Here is an 18468-nt window from a genome sequence, read left to right as displayed (position 1 = left end):
TGGAGCCTTTAATTGCCTCAATAGGTGACCTTGACAGGACATCTGGGTTCCTGGGGGAAAAGGGCAGAGTGCTCTGTAAACTAGATGGCCCAATAAGTGGGAAACAAGAGGTCCTGAGCCTTTGTCACCAAAACTGGCTTTCCAAGAGTAAAAAGAGAGTCTGATTTCTCAGAGATAGAAACCTTTTTATCCTGGGATCCTGCAGGCCTGCTGTCTCGCTTTGAGTACCTGCGAAGAGTATTTGAGGGTAGAAACAGACAAGTTGTCCTGCCATAGCTAATCTGTTTTATTGGGCATGATGCCCCTTTTCCCACCTCAGGCAGGGACCTAGTGTGGGCCAAGGGGTAACATATTTCCCTTGCCAGGGGATTCTTCACATCCCTGAACCTGTGCTGACTTGTCCAGCTGGGTGAAGTGTGGGGCAGTGCAAGTCCTGGCTAGGAGGCAAAGGGTGGTGCAGAAGCTGAGGAATTCCTGGCCCTCTGTGCCTCCATGCTAGGATCCGCCTTGCGTCCTGTGCAACTTGTGCTTCAGGTAGAGGCATGGGTTGCTGTGGGGGTGGTGCAGGAGTGGGAGCTGGGGACTCTTTGGCTTTCACGTTGTCTTGTGGTGACCTGTGCTTCTGTGTGAGGCCTCGGTAGTGTAGGTGCCAGCATGGAGGCATGGGATTCCCTGGTTAAGGAGACACAAGTGGGAGATCCTGGGGGTTTGTTGCCATAAGTGGGGAACAACAGGCTTTTTCTACATATGGAGACATCATGGTGAAATCCTGAGCATATGATTCCAGGAGTGGGAAAACCTCAGATTTCTGTGCTTACTGAGATGGACTCAGAGCCATGGTCCATAGAAACTCAAATGGGGGGAAGTGGGGCCTGAGGGGCCTGATCCTGCCCTGGAGTTCGCAGCATGTACAGCATTGAGCCCCTCAAGTTGCTGGAGTTATCTGCCTAGAGCAGCTGGAGACTGGAGAGCTTTGACTGCTACAGTCTCCCACCACCAAGCAGTAAGCAGCACAATCTATTTCCACCTTTGCCACAGCCATATGATTTGGGCATCTGTAGTGACAAAAAGGTATGGATGCCTGTTTGTTTCACTATTGCAGCACATCAGGGAGATTTGTAAATTAAGGTTGCATGGGCAGTATTAAGTGACACTTCTTAACTTCTGGATCTTGGTGACTCTTCCAATAACAAACGTACAAGGTACGTGTCAAGGGTTAAGGAGAGAGAGAGGTTCTGATGAAGGAAGAGAAAGACAAAGCTATACTTCTGTTGCAGTGTCATTCTAGATTGGAAAAACAAGGACAGGATGATGTCCCTGTCCCCGCTCTTCAACCCCACATGCTTGTTTTCTGGTCCCATTTTAGTTTTCCTTGCTGCAATCATGTCTCCCTCTGTTCTTTCCCTCTTGATTAGGAGCCTGCCTCACAACGATGCCAAAAACAACTCTTCATCCCTGGTACAGTGTCAGGGCATCCAATTTTTATTCATCCTGCTCCCTTCTTACCAGGAAGCTGCCAGACTGACTTTGGGGGGGGGGGCTTGGTGCCAGTTCCTGTATTGGAGTAAAAATAGCTTCAAAATTAGGGCCTGGAATCCTATATTTGATGTACAACCAGGATGGGGAGAGAGAAGAGACTTGACTGACTAGAGGAACTTGCTGTCATAGATACTTTGGAAAGTTTTGAACTTCTCTTGAACAAGGAAATGCCTGATTAAGGAACCTGAACAACCTTGCTGCTATCCTTAGTGATTCTAGAAAGGGGAGGGAGGGATTGATTAATTGACTTAACTAGTTATTTTAAAGCTGGGACCTTGCACTAAAACATCAGTTGTGATCAAGTGAATATTACAGTCATATGGTTCAAATTTGTTTTGGTTATAAACTAGTCCTTACTTGTCTAGATTCTTTTTTTTAAGCGTGGTTTTAAATTTTGCATTGCCTGGCTTTTTAAGATAATTACAAGTGACTATTCTTATTAAAGATGCTGGTATGTGCTCTCAACTCCATTTTGCTATTGTTAGTTTACAGGGACTATATAGATAGGCATAACTTCAGCTACTGTACTGCTTCAGTCCACCCCTCCTCACTGGATTTAGGCTAGGTGCAGGCTCAAATGTGATGGACATGCTGTCTTTTGCTGTAATACCAAGCATTTGGAACACTTGTTATATAAGTTAGAACAGCCTAGCTTCAAACAAGCTGCATCATTATTAATTTAGCTAAAGTTTAAGCTAGATTCAGCAAACCATGCAGCTGTTTAATAAGAATGACTTGGTAGTCCTGCTCTTGCTTGTAATATCCACTCAGAGAACAGACGGCAGTCTGATCATGGGAGAGATGGAAAGTCCTTTCATGAAGAAGCATGGCAAATTAAACCATCTGTATTGTATTTGAAGGTCTTAAGTTCAAATCCTGTTGGCATAGCTTTTATTATTTCAAATGGACCATTAACTTCTCAACGCTTAACATGTATCATCCAGAAACATTCAGACTAACAAAGCTACTTAAGTAACTTGGTTGATCCAAAACACTAATACATAGCAACAAGGGGCTTTTCTTCAGACTTTCCATGCAGATAGCTCTGGCTCTGTAGTTCTGTTGAACTCAGTGGAGGAAGGGGAGAAACCCTTTAGTAACAGAAATACCCTTGTTCTCAGAGATGTAAGCCAGTCTAACCTTAGAAAATTATACAATTTTTCTTTTAAAAAACTGAAATATAAACATGGCCTGCCAATAAGCATGGTCTAATCAGGCCTCAAACAAGTCTATAAACTTTTAATATCCAGGAAGTTCATTTTAAACAGAGCTTCAGAAGTGCCAGGTACTACCTAATAATAGTGTTCCCCCTATAGGCTGACAACTATAGAACCTGTATTCTTCATAAATGCCTCTCCACAAATTTTAAGTAATTTTACATTTACCTGGATTTTTTTAAACCAGTTTTTCATTTCACTCTGCTACAGTGGACTGCTTTAAAGCAGCCTGCCCAGAGGTAAGTAATGCCTGTCTGTGTCCTACATGTTCCTGATTAAAAGCTGCACGCGCTTTTTTCAGTTAGTGGAGGGAGCAACATAGTCCCAAAAGCTTATGGGTCATCAACATGTTTACAAAGAAAATGGATATGTGCTCCCTGATTAGCCAGTTGTCTTGGACCTGCTAGTTTCCAGAGCTGGCTACTGGCTCCTCTGCCTTAGGCAATGACTTTGTAGGTATGGTACTTTGGAAATGCACTAGTGCTGTGTGAGCAGGAGGGATACTTTCTTGCAGGACTGAAGTGAAAGTGCAGAGCATAAAGCTCCCTGTTCATGCTGAGTAGTCCACTGGTTTCTTCTAGCAGTGGGGGAAAATTTAGGTTTTTGAATCACTGCTACCTGATTTGGAAAGGGTGGACTTGAATGCCAGAGAGAAATTTTCACTATTGAGCTCAGAGTTGACTCATTTTCTAGTTTAATGCTTGTACCAAATGAAACAACTTGAACAGGGGAGAGAGCCCCTGTTGTTTCTGGTGGGGGTGGTTGGTGCTTGTATCTGAAATGATAACGCTCTTGGGAGGGTACAGTGCAGGGCAAGGTCTGGCCTTCCTGGCTGGGAATTGTAAAGAGTAAGAGAGAGACACTTACATGCCAGTCAGAGCAAAGGTGTAGGCAGCTCCCTGATCAGCTTGCTGACTTCTGGGAAGCACAGATTACTAACTCCCTGAGAATGGTTGGAGGAGCTTGGTCACCTAAAAGGGCTGTGATGCATATTGGTCTCAAAGCCTTTTTATGCATTTAGCCCTAGATCCTATGTTCCTGCAGCACTGGCTCTGCTTCCTTTCATAGTGGAGTTTTTATTAGGAAGCATGTGCTTGGCTCTTCTCCTCCCCCAATCCCCTTTCATCAGTTATGGCTCAAGCCCCTATACTTTATGCAGGGTTCAAAGTGATCACTCTTGCAACTGTTAAGGGACAAGTAGGGCTTTAGATGATGATGTGCCCTAAAACTGTTCTTCACAGCTTCTGGGCTGTTGTTCTTGAGAGCTTGACCTGGAAACAACTAGCATACTAGCTATTACTGTGATTATGGAAAAACCATCCCCAGACACATAAGGTGGCAAATCCTGCTTCTCTGATACAGAAGGGAACTGTTCTAACCTTGGGGCCAGTCTTTTTCAGTATATTGTCAGTGGCGCACATATGCAAAATGTCTATGCCCTCATATCAAGGGTATACCCTTCTCAAGTACCTGGCTAACCTTGATATGCTGCCCTGATTTCTGTTCCTTGCCTTGTGCTCCCTATCTGACTGATGCTCTGCTTTCTCTGCCTGTCCTCTCTCCAGTCTGCCACTTGTGGCTTCCCTGACACAGGTTAGCTGTTCCTGACCCTGGATGGATATACCACAGTGGCCTGTCAGTCCTGACTGCCACATTATGCTCCCAGAATAATTCATCATTCCTTAAACACGCCAGAATAAAGTTTACAGGCCAGAAGCTTGCACAAGGAAGAAATTAAAAAGCTGGCAGAGTGCCCTTCAGGCCAAACAATAGCATGAGACCAAAAAAGGGGTGAAAACCCCCCCCTAAAGTACAGTGCTTCAGCCAGTGACAGTCATTTGCTGCTTGGGCAATTTTTATTTTTTTTTCACAGTTCACCTACCCGGGGTCATATATAGGAGAGACTGATTTATGTGAAGTCTCCACATATGTTTCCATGTATGCATTCAGACAAGGAGTGGGGAGAAACCTTCTGCCAAATGCCATAACTACACTGGCTTGTATCACCATAGATGGGAGTGCAATATAAACAAGTGATTATGCCAGAAAAGTGGCATAATTCAGGAACATGTCAGTGTAATCTCCACTATTAGTTGCAACCATACAACAACTTCAGAAGACAACCTGCTGCCTCAGGATTTAACAGGTGTGTTTTATAAGCTTTTAGTGAATTCATCCCTTGTTCTCTGAGGTGAGCTGCATCGTAACTATGCTGCTGCTTTAACTTAATTAGTTGTGGGGTGATGAAACATTTCAGCACACGCGCTGATCAGCTGAGTGCCAGTTTCTCCTTGGAAAATATTACATATGAAGCTAAAAATGTGTGTCATGGTCTTGTGCATTTTCTGGGGCACAGCAAAGTCCACTATCCTGGAGGCTGAACTTGGGGGATTCTGTATTCTGCGCTGTGTTCTTTTTCAGTTGTAACCAAGTGACTGTGATTATGTAGTATGAAGACACTAGTATTGTAGGAATAGCTTTATTCTTTTTATATAATCTTGTTATATTACAATTTATGCATCAGGCTGTAAAATTAACAATAGTAAACTATTTTCCATAAAATATTCAGGAATGAAGAATTTATATTTACACTTCAAATAACGTTACTTAAACAGTGACCAAGGTATTAGATCTCTTCACGAAATGTTACATTAAGAATGGACGGACTCATTTCACATTCATCAAGGACAGTTCAGTTCAAATCTGTCGTCTGTATTATCAATACACAGGAAACATGGCTTCCAAAAGCAGAATTCAGGAAAAACACACTGCAGTTAGTACATTCTTATTTTACTGCATTTGGTCACACTAGTTATGCATAGGCAACAGAGATTAACAGCAGTAAATAACTTGTTTTTACTGAATATTAAAGGTAATGAATAATCTGATTCCAGTTGTTACCTTTCCTCAATCTCTGGTTGTGTTCAGGAACCCCCAAACAATAAATACATAGGCAGGAGGAGAAAAGATACAGGCACAGTTTAAAGCAGAAGCTCACATAACCCAAGAAACTGATCAGATGCATTTTTACCACTGAAAATGAAAGCTGCCCCATTGGCTTTGCAAAGCAATCAAGCTGCTCTTCGGTAAGAGCAATACTTGGCAAATACAAAATGTAAAACCAATTTTAAAAAATGGCTTAATGGACACTCTTAACTTAAAAAGCATATTTTTGTCTGAAATGTTTTTGTCTGCACTATTTGTTAGAAGTAGCACCTAAGACTGATGCCACAGATAATGCAATGGCAGTACTAGAGGCCAAGGGAAACCTACATCCAGCAAAGTTGCTACTGCCACCCCCAGGCTTTACCAATGGCAGCTTTGAGTCAACTCTACCTTCATACTCTTTTCACAGTTATGTGCCATGAGACTCAGTCCAAGAAACTCCCAAGTGTTCAACAGCCCAAAAACGGGTATTTCTGTGCACAAATATAGCTGAATGGTCTGGTTGAATAAACGACTTCACTGTCTTGATTCTGAATTTCCGGGCGACAAGCATGAGATGAATTGCAGATGGCTTAAGTGAGGGGAGGTACCATTTGCACTGATTGGGGAACCCAGGAACAGTGAGGACCACCAAGGTGAGGTAAGGGTGAAGTTTAGCACTTGGGTTTAAAGGTGCAACACACTCATGTATTTTTGGTATACTTTTTAATAAGAATAAACACTGCTCCTAAAATCTTTTCAAAAGTATGTTACTGGTTCCAAAATGAAAACTGCTCATGTCTTTCTTGTGTAACTACATCTTGCCAGACAATGTACAATGGCATATATATGGGAAATTCCTAGGAAAACTTGGTGATGGAAGGTTTCTGTATACAGACAGTTTTAAAAATAAATTCACATTGTAGTTCCCATTTTATTCCCCAAACCACACAAAGGCACTCGTTTACATTAAGGACTAATGTCCTGCAAAATTTCAGTCAAATAAAGGAAGCTATTTTAAGGTTAGAGTGGTGCTAAAACCCAGCTGTCACTAGTAACTTAAAACAGCCACATCAGGTCTTTCAGATTTAGTGGGGGGAAATGTTTTGCTTCAGGACCTAGACGCTGGCGGGGACGGGGGGAAAAAAGTCTCTGCCTTGAGCAAGTTTTTACAGCTGAGTTTTAAACCTGGTTTATAACAGAAACTGGCAGACCCTAAAATATGATATAGGGAGTATGGATATTATTCATTTTTTGTGTGGGGCAAAATGTTCTTGGTGCATAGGATTTCCCTTGTCCTTCCTCTGATTTTCAGTTAGCAGAAGGACAAAGGAGTTTCATTAAGTTACATTCCTTTTATTGGAATTATCCGTCTGCTAGGATGTTTAGTTAATGCATCAGCTTTGTTTTGCTTTCCTTCCAGTACTAACTTATTGACTAGCGATACAGCAGCTATCCCAAAGCTTTCTGTGTAGTTAGATCAGAAAAGTCATTAGGTTGGCTTTTAAATTGCTTACCACCCACAACCCCACAAAACTCAAACATCTTTTATGTGATGTGTAATTTAAAAAAAAGTTCATATTAGTTTACTGCATAGAAAGCATTACTCTTAAAATAGCAATGCAGAATTATTCCTGACAAGTCATTTCTAATTAAATCCCTTCCGCAAAGCTTTATTTTTGACCATGGTGAATTTGCTAATGAACACCTGGGCAAAATTTGGATCAACTACATATTGATATGTCTTAATGGTACTTGGAAGAGGCTCAGCAGCTGCTACTGGTGATATCTGCACAGAAGAGGTGCTTGGAGCAACATGGTAGGATGTCTTTGTGACGTACTCCACAAGTCGGTTGTATTGTTGTTCAGAGAGTCTCTCTCTCACCCCATCTGCCTGAAATCAATAAGACAGATAATTATTGGAATGCACAATATCTGCATTTGCCATTCATACCTAGTAAACATAGCAATGATTATGATTTATGAGGAGACACTGAGGGAACTGGGCTTATTTAGTCTGCAGAAGAGAAGACCGAGTGGTGATTTAATAGCAGCCTTCAACTACCTGAAGGGCAGTCCCAAAGAGGATGGAGACTGTTCTCAGTGGTGGCAGATGACAGAACAAGGAGCAATGGTCTCAAGTTGCAGCAAGGGAAGTTTGTTAGATATTAGGAAAAACTCTCTGACAAGGAGGGTGGTAAAGCATTGGACTGGTGCATCACCTACAGAGGTGGTGGACTCTCCATCCTTGGAGGCTTTTAAGGCTCAGCTCGACAAAACCCTGACTGGAATGATTTAGTAGGGGATGGTACAGCTTTGAGCAGGGGGTTGGACTAGATGACCTCCTGAGGTCCCTTCTATCCATAATTTTCTATGATTCTATGACTACCACCTTAAGTTTGTTATCAGGCTCAACTTCCTATCCTGGAACTGTAATATTCTTGTTGATATTCTATCTTTTCTGCAGCCCAGTTGTCTTCAACAGTTCTGTGATGTGTAGGCTGTCCTTCTTTCTGGTTCCAGAAACAATTCATTACTGAACTTGTGCTGGTCATGCCCCTTTCTCCATCTTACTGCCAGAAGTTCTGGCTCCATGGCAAAAGTTACTTGTGTTTCACTTTAAGCACCAACTGGCCTGGAAGGGTGGAAGGAAAAGCACGTGGGTAGGATTCAAAGTCCATCCCCATTACTATGCTGAAAGAAGTCCTAAAGTCCGTGACTGGATGATCAGGTGGCAATTCCCTTTAGCAATTTTTTTTTAACACGGGGTACTCCCTTGGGCCGTGGTTCAGAGAAGGACTGGACCTACGTCTCCAACGTTCTGTGCAAGTGCTCTCACCTTGGGGTCATCTGTCTTGCTCACTGGGATCAGAAATTCCACCGTGGACTGGAAAACTGATGGGAATGAGTTATTTCAACAGAGAGAAGTTTCACTGACTATTTTTGAGCATGTCTGTATCTGAGGAAAAAATCAGGGCTCCCACACAGTTCTTCAGTTCTGTGGCTGCTACCTTCTTTGCAAGAACTACTATGTCCTGACTGGACAGAAATCCTGACTGTTCTTAGGGATAGTTTTTTATAGATAGACCAGCTTCTATAATGGGCGGCTCAATTAATGTGATGAGATTTTCAGCCAGGCCACTACATCTAGTTCAGCAGCCAGGCCTCATGTCTGGTTATGTCCCTGGACTGCAAACGGCCACTCCACACAAACCCTTTGCTCATCTGAATTCTCTCCTATTCAGAGAAACTTGATTAACACAGTGGCAGCAAACGCATCAAAATCACATCAATCCTTCATGTCTATACAGTCCTCAAGGATAGCCTAGAAGCTCAATAACAGATGAAAGCACTCTTCATCACAGGAATATCAAAGTAAAGACAGCAAGCACGAGGGGTACACCTTGGAGCCATGGATCATGTGGCAAAACCAGAGGTGACAGCAAGATTTTGAAGAACTCATTATGATGATAAAAGACACTGTTCTCTGCTCTTTGACCTCAGGAGACATAATGTTAGTTCTCAGAGGAACAGCCTATTGATCATGAATAAGTTGGTAAAAACAAATTGTTAGTTATGGGTATTCCTTCAAACCAAGGGTCCTACCCCAGCTGGTCTTCATCCAGTCATCCATCTTGAGTAATGCTGCAGGCAAAAGCTGGTACTGAATGAGCTGTCACTTGTCCTAGACAGAAGACTAGCCAGAGCTCCTCTAGACAAGACTCGAGGGCCAGAGCTATCTAGCGTTCTCAGATGACTCAACACATGGATGGATAAAATCAGATTCTGGATTGAGACGTTATACCCTTGACAGCAGAATCCCTACTCCAAAGGTATTTCTCTGCCTCAGTGGAGCTAACTGATGTGTATTGCCTCAACTTCATAGGTCCATATCACCATCAGTTGCTGAGACATTTATGGCACAGCCCACTGCTGGTACTGAACACACACTATTACCCTTTAGCACATCATTAGTTCTCAAACTCTTTACACACTCAAAGCTCTACTGGTGACAGTCAGGAAAAAAAGCTTGTATTTCAGCTGAGCAAGTCTTCAGGGCACCACAGTTTTCCATCAACACTTTTCTACTGTCTACAGTTGCAAGCCAGTTAGTCTCATGTGCCTAATTCAATGCCATCATGTCCAAGTGGCTCTTCTAGTAGCTGGAAAAAAGGACATGACCAGCAAGTGCCTGGAAGTGGCTGAAGAGGAGGCATGGCTAACAAGGCAACAGTCAATGTAGAGTAACATGCAAAACTGCAGATAAGGGAACAGTATCACAGAACTGTGGGCGTATCTCATCTCCAGAACGGAAACCACTGACTAAGAAAAGAACTTGGAACCCGACCAAGTAAGTTGGACACTTTTAGCAAGCCTTGGTGTCTTTCTATGAGTATCTGCTTTAGTGTAAAAAATTCTACTCTGCTTATCTGCCCATCTTACATTCAACTGCTTCTAAAAACCCGCTTCTTCTCAGACCTATACATTCCAAGCTCCGCTGTCCAAACACTGCAGAGACACCACATCTACACCAGAAAGTTTTGTCAGAACGTTTGTTGGTGTATGACTTCTGTACGGTGGTTGCAGGCATACCGCTGGTTGCTCTTGCTACCTATCCCCACTGCAAGAGGTTGTGTCAATGGAAGGTGTAGGGGAGGTACTGTGGCTGGAAACCCAGGCATGCAGCTGCCAATATTTCAAGTCATTGGGTCATGTTCACACTGGCATTTTGCTGGTAGCTGCATTTCAGCTGAGATGTGGTTTGATTTAGGCAATTAAAAGGTTTGGCTTTAATGGCTTATCTCAAATTGGTGTGAGGACATATTCAAAAGGCAACTTCTGCTAACAAAACTTTGTAGTGTGGACTACAACTGTCAAAACTTGACATACAGAAAATGTATCATTGTAACAATTCCGGCACTAATGAGATAATAGGAATTTCACATCCTGTCCTCAAGTGAATCAGGATTTTACTGATGGTATTTAGTTTCACCAGTCTCTGCTTTTCCAGTTTACCCAATATCCTCCTTTCTTCCTAGATTTTCAGACTACTTCTGTTAAGAGTTATTGGAGCAAGGAGTTTTTGTATCTGTCTGTGAACTGGTTAGTGCATTCTGGTATTAGATTAAGTAACAACATAGAGATGTATGTTTGATTCTGACAGCACTTTCACATGATTCCTTTTCAGGGGTCTAACATAAGGAATGCTGTGATTTGATGCAACAAATATTATCTCCCCAAAATATAAAAAGGACAAGGTTTTTCCATTAGTAAATAAGTCATTAATTCAGAATCACTGTTCTTCAGATTGCTTTATATAAAGGAACAAAGGACTTCAAACAGTTTTGAACACTCACTCTGGTGCATCCCATATCAGCAATATAATGGTTAGGCTGATAGAATTTACTGCAAATTAAACAAACACTTTCAGGAAAAACAGAAAGAATCAAGTACAGCATGATCCAAGCAACCAAACAAGCATATTGTAAATAAAATTGCCAGGTGAGGATGAACAATAACTAATAATGTGTGCTATCACTGCTGAACCATTAGGGTAAGCATCAAATAAAGATGTCTGGATTCACAAATAGTTAATAAATGAACTAGTTTCGTTGTCAACTTGCAGGCAATGGAGAAATCATACCATCCTGAGCAATAATTACTTCACCAAGAGGGCTGTGGACATTCGAACATCTTCCTAAGACAGCTAATGTTTGCTAAGATACCAAGCTTATTCCCCTACTTCTCCAGAAAAACCCTCTGCTAATTGTTGAAATTTCAGCTAGAAAAGAGCTCTGCAAGGCAGAAGGAACAGATGGGTTTGATGTTTTATCCAGATGATAGCACCTCTAACAATGAAGGCAGTAAGAATACCAGGTGCTGGTGTCAGTCTCTAATCTTTGATTTTTCTGACCCAAGGATGGGTGTGCCATCAACAGATACTCTGAACAAACCAACTAATACAATTTTATCTTTAAAATGGTGATAAGATTAAATATATTTACCTCTGAATCATAAGGTACTCTTTGTTGTTTGAGTTGCACTTTCAGCAGATTTTCTTGTTGACTGTCTTCTACACACTCAATTTCTGTCACAGGAAATGCCTGTTGTTGTGTGTCTTCACTGACACTGACCACAAATAGCACCTCCGACGTAAGCAGCAAGCATCCTTCATGCTCCTGGCCTGATCCACTCACAATGACTACATCCAATGCCATGTGGACCTCTGGCCTTCCTAGAGACTGAAGCATTTTCCTGTTTAAAAAATAAGTCTGTGTTAGTAACTGGCTCAGGGATGGGGCAGTGTTAGTGAACAGATTCTTATAGATACTCTCGTTATAATGAATATAATTATTGTTATTATTTGGTTTGGATAGGGATGATTCTGCCTTAGGCAGGGGGTTGGACTAGATCACCTCTGGAGATCCCTTCCAGCCTTATTTTTCTATGACTATCACAGTTTAGATTTGTATCCTGCCCTATCCAGAAGGGTTTGGAACAGCTTATAATCATTGGCAATGTGTAGGGGGTGCACGTGCACCCCCTGAGATTGACTGTGCACCCCCTGGCAACCCAGCTGCAAAGTGCCAGTGGAAGTGCACTTCTGGATTTGCCACTGGCTCGGAGATGTTCACAATCATTTTTGTCTAGGTCAAGTGATTTTTCATCCCACTAGAGAAACCACCCTAAGAAACTCATTACAAATCTAGTGCAGAAAATAAACCTATCTTCACTAACAGCTATTTCTGGAGATGGGCAGTATTTTTCTTGGGCTCAGCACAATGATAAATAAGTAAAAATTGACTGGATGCCGTTAAATAAAGATCAGCTCTAGAGTTCCAAAGCTGGAAGCAGATCAGCAGTCCATCATTTGCAGATTGGGTTTCTATGCACTACCTTTGTGTTTAACATTCCTAAATAAACTGCTATAACTCAGATGTTCCTAGGAGAGCAGCCTGTTAACTTGACTACACGCCAGAACCTATTAATAAACAATGTAGATGTAAAAATGAGCAAGTGTCTAAATAATTTTACCAGACATATTTGACGTGGCTATTTGGAGCCTGCTCAATGTGTTGATCACTTGGATGATAGCGTTGTTTGGGAAGCTGAGAAAGTCCAGCTCCATGCAAAATACCTGCGGTAAGAGAATTTAAGATTTTTACTAGTTGTTTTCTGGAAAACAGTTACATGTTGCAGTGATGTCATCTGTTTAGAACAGTCCATAAAGCAGTGCAGAACCAAATGATGTCACATCTTTGGAAGCTGCAGTAAAGATAATTCATTAAATATTACAATGCAATAGCTGTGCACTTAACCCTAGTGCTCTTGCTTTAGCAAGAAACAAAACAAAAACAAAAATGTTCTGAAAGTTAGTTGTGTACTCGCTATCAGGAGAAACATAATGCTCTTGAGATCTATCATTTGAGAACAGGATCAGACATATTTCAATCTACACATAAAAAAAAAAAAAAATCAAGATTGTTGTTAATTTTCTTGCTTAATATTAAAATACTTCCCTGTATGCGTCATGATTGGTACAAAACAGAAGAAAACTTTGCGTAGGTACTGTATTTAAATGTTCAGTTCCTTAATCCAGCTGTTAAACACAGATGCATATACATTTATGAGATCTCCCGGGGCTTCTGGTTTATTGTGAATTCTTCCCAGTGCCAGCACAGAATGGAGACTACAAGAAGCAGTTAAATAGGTCTTCAAGTAGAATATCAGAGGCTAAAGATGATGCAGCATGTGTTCTTTCTGATGGCTTGTAAACTTTTTAAAATGAGGTATGGTCAACACAGAGAACTAGTGATTTGTAAAAACTTCACAGATATAATAAATGTCTTTACAAAACCGACAGAAAGCGGGTTAAGCATTGAGGTTTGGAGCCCTTCCTCAAAGTAAACAACCCAGAAAAATTATTCAGTCAAAATCTATTCTCCAAAAAAGCAAGAGCCAGTGTGGCAGAAGGTGTTAGTAACTTAGATTTCTTTTTTAGAAAATGGCTAATAATTTAAACAAAATATCAGTATTTTTTAAAAGCCCTTTAATTTTTAACACACATGCTGATGGTAACACTTAAAAGCAGCATCCCTGTTGTAACAGTTGGCTTCCCCAAGTTTGCAGCATTCTGCGAGTGAGAATGTCATTTACAGATGGAGAAAAAAAGAACATGTGTTTACTTCTGTGTGGTCCCCCACCCCTTGGTCCCTCCCAAGAGGCACAGTCCCACTTCCAATCCAGTTGTGGCTGAGAGTTTCTCTAACACTTGTGTGTTTCTCTCTCACGCACTGTCATCTATTATTGATACAGTTTTTATGTCTTTTCCTGGCTAACTCTTTTTGTCACATGTTCATGGAAAACTTGATGTGTTGTATACCATATCTGCAGTGAAAAGTGTCCCTCTGCTGTTATGGGTTTCTTGATAATGACTCCTTTGGATTTAAACCTAGAAACAGGAATTCTCCAGTTAACAGAAAGAATATTGTTCCTGGAACAGCAGGCCAGATTCGGATCCCACAGATGTGCATTTTATACCCGTGGAGCACAGTTTTCAGAGGAATCACTGCTGATTCACACAAGTGCAAGTGAAATAAAATCAGGCCTGCAATATTTTAAAGCCATTAAGAAAGGGACTAAGCTGTGCAATAGCCCCTTTTTACAAAGAGGATACAAAAAAAATACTAGCTTGTTTGCTTGTCACTTAACTTCTCGTCTCACAGATTAGTTTAAGGGGGGGGTGGTGTTTGATATGTAAAGGCAGCATGGAAACAATTGATTTCAAACTTTAATTCTAGAGAAATTCCTCCTGTTCCAGTCAATATGGCAAGAAAAAGAGATTATCCTCCAAGATTAAAGGCACAGAACCAAAAAGATGAAAGGCTTTTTTTTTTTAAATAGCTGAAGTTTAATCAATGACACATTTATTGTTCTTATGGCAATGGAGCTCTTTTTATTTTATTTTTTTCCCTTTTTGGTTAACCCTGACACCAGGAGCTGAAAATGTATGACCCTAGAAGCAAATGATATTAGCAAATGTAGTTAACTTTGTAATCATTTTGCATGCATTTTATTGGCCTGAAGCACATTTACGTAAATGGGAAAGGAATTACCCTAGCTACTACTAGTGTTTTTTCTATTTGGAGAATGCCCAGTGCCTGATAACTAAAAGGTTACTGATACGTCTAAAATCAGAAATCAATCCCCTAGCAGGAAGCACTTCAATTTAGAAGAGATATATGCCCACCACATGTTGTAATTTCTTTCTCCCAGATATTTTATTTAAAGATAACAAAACTCTCTTCTTGCTGTAACATATCAAGCACCTTCAAAATAATGCTCTAATTAGATATATTATCGCTTCCTTACATTTGCTGTCAATAACTTTTTTGCAGCACATATGTTTCTGTAACTAATTCTCCTGGCTTCCAAGAATTACTTCATAGTCACTGCATTCTGTGTTCTTGGTGCTATACAGGACTGAATCCCGTACAAGAAAGCAGCATGATGGGATGATTTAGGAGGGAGAAAGGCAATATTTATAACAAATCTGTAGCATTTTTAAATCTTTCTGCAAGAAAGACAGTTACTGATTCGTATAAACAGATCAAGCAGACTGCTTTTAAAGAATATTTCTAAGATCTGTTTGTGAAAGTTAATACCAAAGTCTTAGAATTGCAGAAACTCACCATAACCAGTCTGGGAGACAAGTTCAGCTGCTCCTCCAATTGGTTTTGTAAATACTCCCATAATTCCTTTTCCTACACCAGAGATAACACCTTTGGCTTTGTGCCCTGCTGAAGCTTGGGCCTCAGATATTTTCTGAAAATTCTGCATTGGCTGATCTACAATACCAGCGATTGCACCTGAAAAAACAAGAGTCACCAACAATTAATGAAGATTAAAATCCCAGAACAAGAGGAAATCTTAACTTTGGACTAGAGTTTTGTTTGGATTAAACATTGCACTCCACCCTCCTTTATACAGCTATTTAGCATACATTTACCAATTGTCTAAACAATACTTTCACTTCAGTTTAGGTTAAGCCTCTACTTCCTTTTTGTGTATCTATACTTTAAACATTTCAAATCACTTAACTGAATACTATGTTTTCATTTTTCAACTACTTTTTACTAAATGCCTCTGCTGATTTGGTATAAGTTAGTTCATTCTGTCTTGGCATACTGGAGATGCTGGGACTGGAATATATATCTGCTAGTTTTAAAAGACTTTAGCTATTATGGAAATGAGATTTTCTTGTAAGCCTGAGACTGACTTCACGAGAATAAAAACTGCCTGAATTCAATAGATCATTTTTATATCCTCTTCCACTGCCAGAAACGTTCATAAGCTAATGCAACTTTTGATATATTGCTAAGATTAGTAGAATTAGACTTCAGGACTTTTTGTTACTTTTTTGTGAAAACGATCATATTTTACTTTAATGCGCATGGGTCAAACTTTTACAAGCGACACAATGACCTCTCCAGCTTTTAGTATCAACAGAGAACTCCAACTTAAATCTTCCTAAATGTAAACAGGTATGTGAGGTGATACATTTCTTTGATCTTGAGTTTACTCAAGCCACTTACCACAGACATGTCTTTAGTTATTGTAATTTGACAGATAAGCTATTGGGAAATTGCTAAGACTACAATGATTGGACAAAGTGACATCAATTAGACAACGAGCTGCCTGATCTAAAGGGCCTTGCTTATTAATGCACAGAAAGCTTGCAGTCTCCTCAAACAGCTCTCAGTTTGTGATGCCTGCTGCACAGATCAAGGGCTAGGACATTCCCTGGAAAGAGTCATCTTAGTAGCCCCATGCATCTGTTAGGACAGGGACAAAGTGAAGTTACCCCTTTATACCTAGTACTGTAAGTGTGAAGCTGGGGACAAATGCTCCCCAGATAATTCCACTGACTTCAGTGGAGTAACACCAGGGTCAGTTGGCTCTATATGTTTATCAGACTGATGCACTTTCGTTACCCACTAACTGGTTTGAAAATTACCTTAAGAAACGGTCTCTGGATTAAAGGAGGAACTGCTGATTTTGAGTAATCAAACTAATGCTGCGCTAGTGCAAAGGGTGCTTTCTCCAAATGAAAACTGAGGGGGGGAAAACAACATTCACATTTTTTCCTCTGCTTTTTCCCCTACAATACTACCTGTCACCAATTCATGTAATGTGAAACCTTCCTCCTACAGACAACAGTGGATGCGCTCTTTGTATGAGACCTGTGTGCTATTCTGAACACTCGCTCAGACTTTAATTTCTGTCACATTCTTGCACTTTGTTTTCAGGAGTTAGTGACATGCAGCCCACGGGCTGGATCTGACTTGCGGAGCTGGGGACTGCTGGGCAGTATTCTGGTGATGGCAGGATTCAGCAGCGAGGGTTTTTGCCCATGTCACACCACACCCAGGTGGGGAGAAATTTTGCCTGTGTGGCAACCAAGCAGCATGGAGAAGCAGTGGTAGCAGTAGGCAGGTCCTAGTGCCAGCCTACCTCAGAGCTGAGCTGGGTCATTCCAGACTCCTGCCACTAAAAGACTGCTGACCATTGTACTATGAGGCCAGGTACAAAACTTTCTTAATTATATGCCATGGAACCAGAATGGTTTACATTTCAATTCCATTTCACTATTAGTTAAAAGCTGATCATGCTGCTTAAGTAAATAATAAACCAACACCCATTACACAATTGGGGTTGTTCATTCAGCCCTTCCTTTTGTAGGACAGTAATGCATTTGAAGTAAAAAAAACAATACTTTGTGCTCTATTAGGTTACAGTATTATGTTTCCCTGCAACCTCTTTCACCCTATCTGTGGAGGTCATCCACAATGATGGCGCTCTCAGAACAGAAGTTATTGCCTTAATAAATGTAATCCACCTAAGTCCTAGCACTAGTAAATTATTTACTGCAATACACTTGAGCAAAGTTATACGGTAATAATAAATAAGAGCCTACTCCAAAGGACCTGTGATGTGCTCCAGGCACTACTCTGCTGGACTCAGGCCCAGAGGACAAGGCAGCAGAATGGAAACTGCTATGACTGTGTTGTAATTATTTACATAGCGCCCAAAATAATATATAATTTAATTAGCCAATTGTTTACTACTTCCACACTTTCTTCCACTCTGCCACTTACATATGCCTTGTACTTGTCTGTCCCCTCTTCTAATTGCACCTCAAAACTCAGTTCACTCAGGATGCCTACAAGAAATCACTAATACTAGCAAAGTAGATGAACTGCCTGCTTCATCTCTCTCCTCTCTTTTTTTAGTTACTTGTCCTGAACTGTGAGCTCCTGAGGATAGTATCTAATGCAGTGAATTTTCAGCTGGAGTGCCATGGCACCCTGGGATGCTGTGAGATCCTCTTAAAGGTGCAGCACAACATTAGCACTGGTAAGTGGGTACCTACACATGATTTACAAGATAAACCTAGAGATTTCAAAGAGGAGTCCATGAGTCAAACACATTCAGGTTTGGTGTGGTCTTTCTGAGTTGTTGTTGGTTTGTTGTTTTTTTTTTTTTAACAGAATAACATATTTTTTCCATAGTCGGAAAATGAAAAAGAGCTTAGAGCTGGCATTTTCCAAGGGGTGCTCTGATTTGAGAACCACTAACCTAATATTTACAAAATGTCTTGCACTTGGTGGGAACTACCACAATCCACTGAACAAACAGCAACAAAACACAGGCTTAACTAACCTTTTAGTACTTGTGGTTGGGTGATGCTCTGCTTTCCCTTGAACTATGAAGGGGAGACTTCCCT

General features: G+C 40.9%; 1 protein-coding gene across 4 annotated transcripts in view; it reads right to left on the bottom strand.

The window, feature by feature from the left end:
- Positions 1 to 5219: 5219 nt before the first annotated feature.
- The window catches only part of VPS13B (vacuolar protein sorting 13 homolog B), a 1046600-nt gene continuing 1033351 nt past the window's right edge, over positions 5220 to 18468 (bottom strand). For all 4 annotated transcript variants that reach the window (XM_019527996.1, XM_019527995.1, XM_019527993.1 and 1 more), the window contains 4 exons: positions 15374 to 15550; positions 12717 to 12819; positions 11687 to 11936; positions 5220 to 7575 (listed from right to left, as the gene is read on the bottom strand). In XM_019527996.1, coding sequence (XP_019383541.1) covers positions 7330 to 7575; positions 11687 to 11936; positions 12717 to 12819; positions 15374 to 15550 — 776 coding nt within the window. In that variant the 3' untranslated portion in view covers positions 5220 to 7329. The remainder of the gene's footprint in view (positions 7576 to 11686; positions 11937 to 12716; positions 12820 to 15373; positions 15551 to 18468) is intronic.

The sequence above is a fragment of the Gavialis gangeticus genome, unplaced genomic scaffold (assembly GCF_001723915.1).
Source record: "Gavialis gangeticus isolate Ggan-Ray unplaced genomic scaffold, GavGan_comp1, whole genome shotgun sequence".
NCBI lineage: Eukaryota > Metazoa > Chordata > Crocodylia > Gavialidae > Gavialis > Gavialis gangeticus.
The sequence above is the reverse complement of the archived record's forward strand: the minus strand, read 5'-3'. Positions and strand labels throughout refer to the sequence as shown.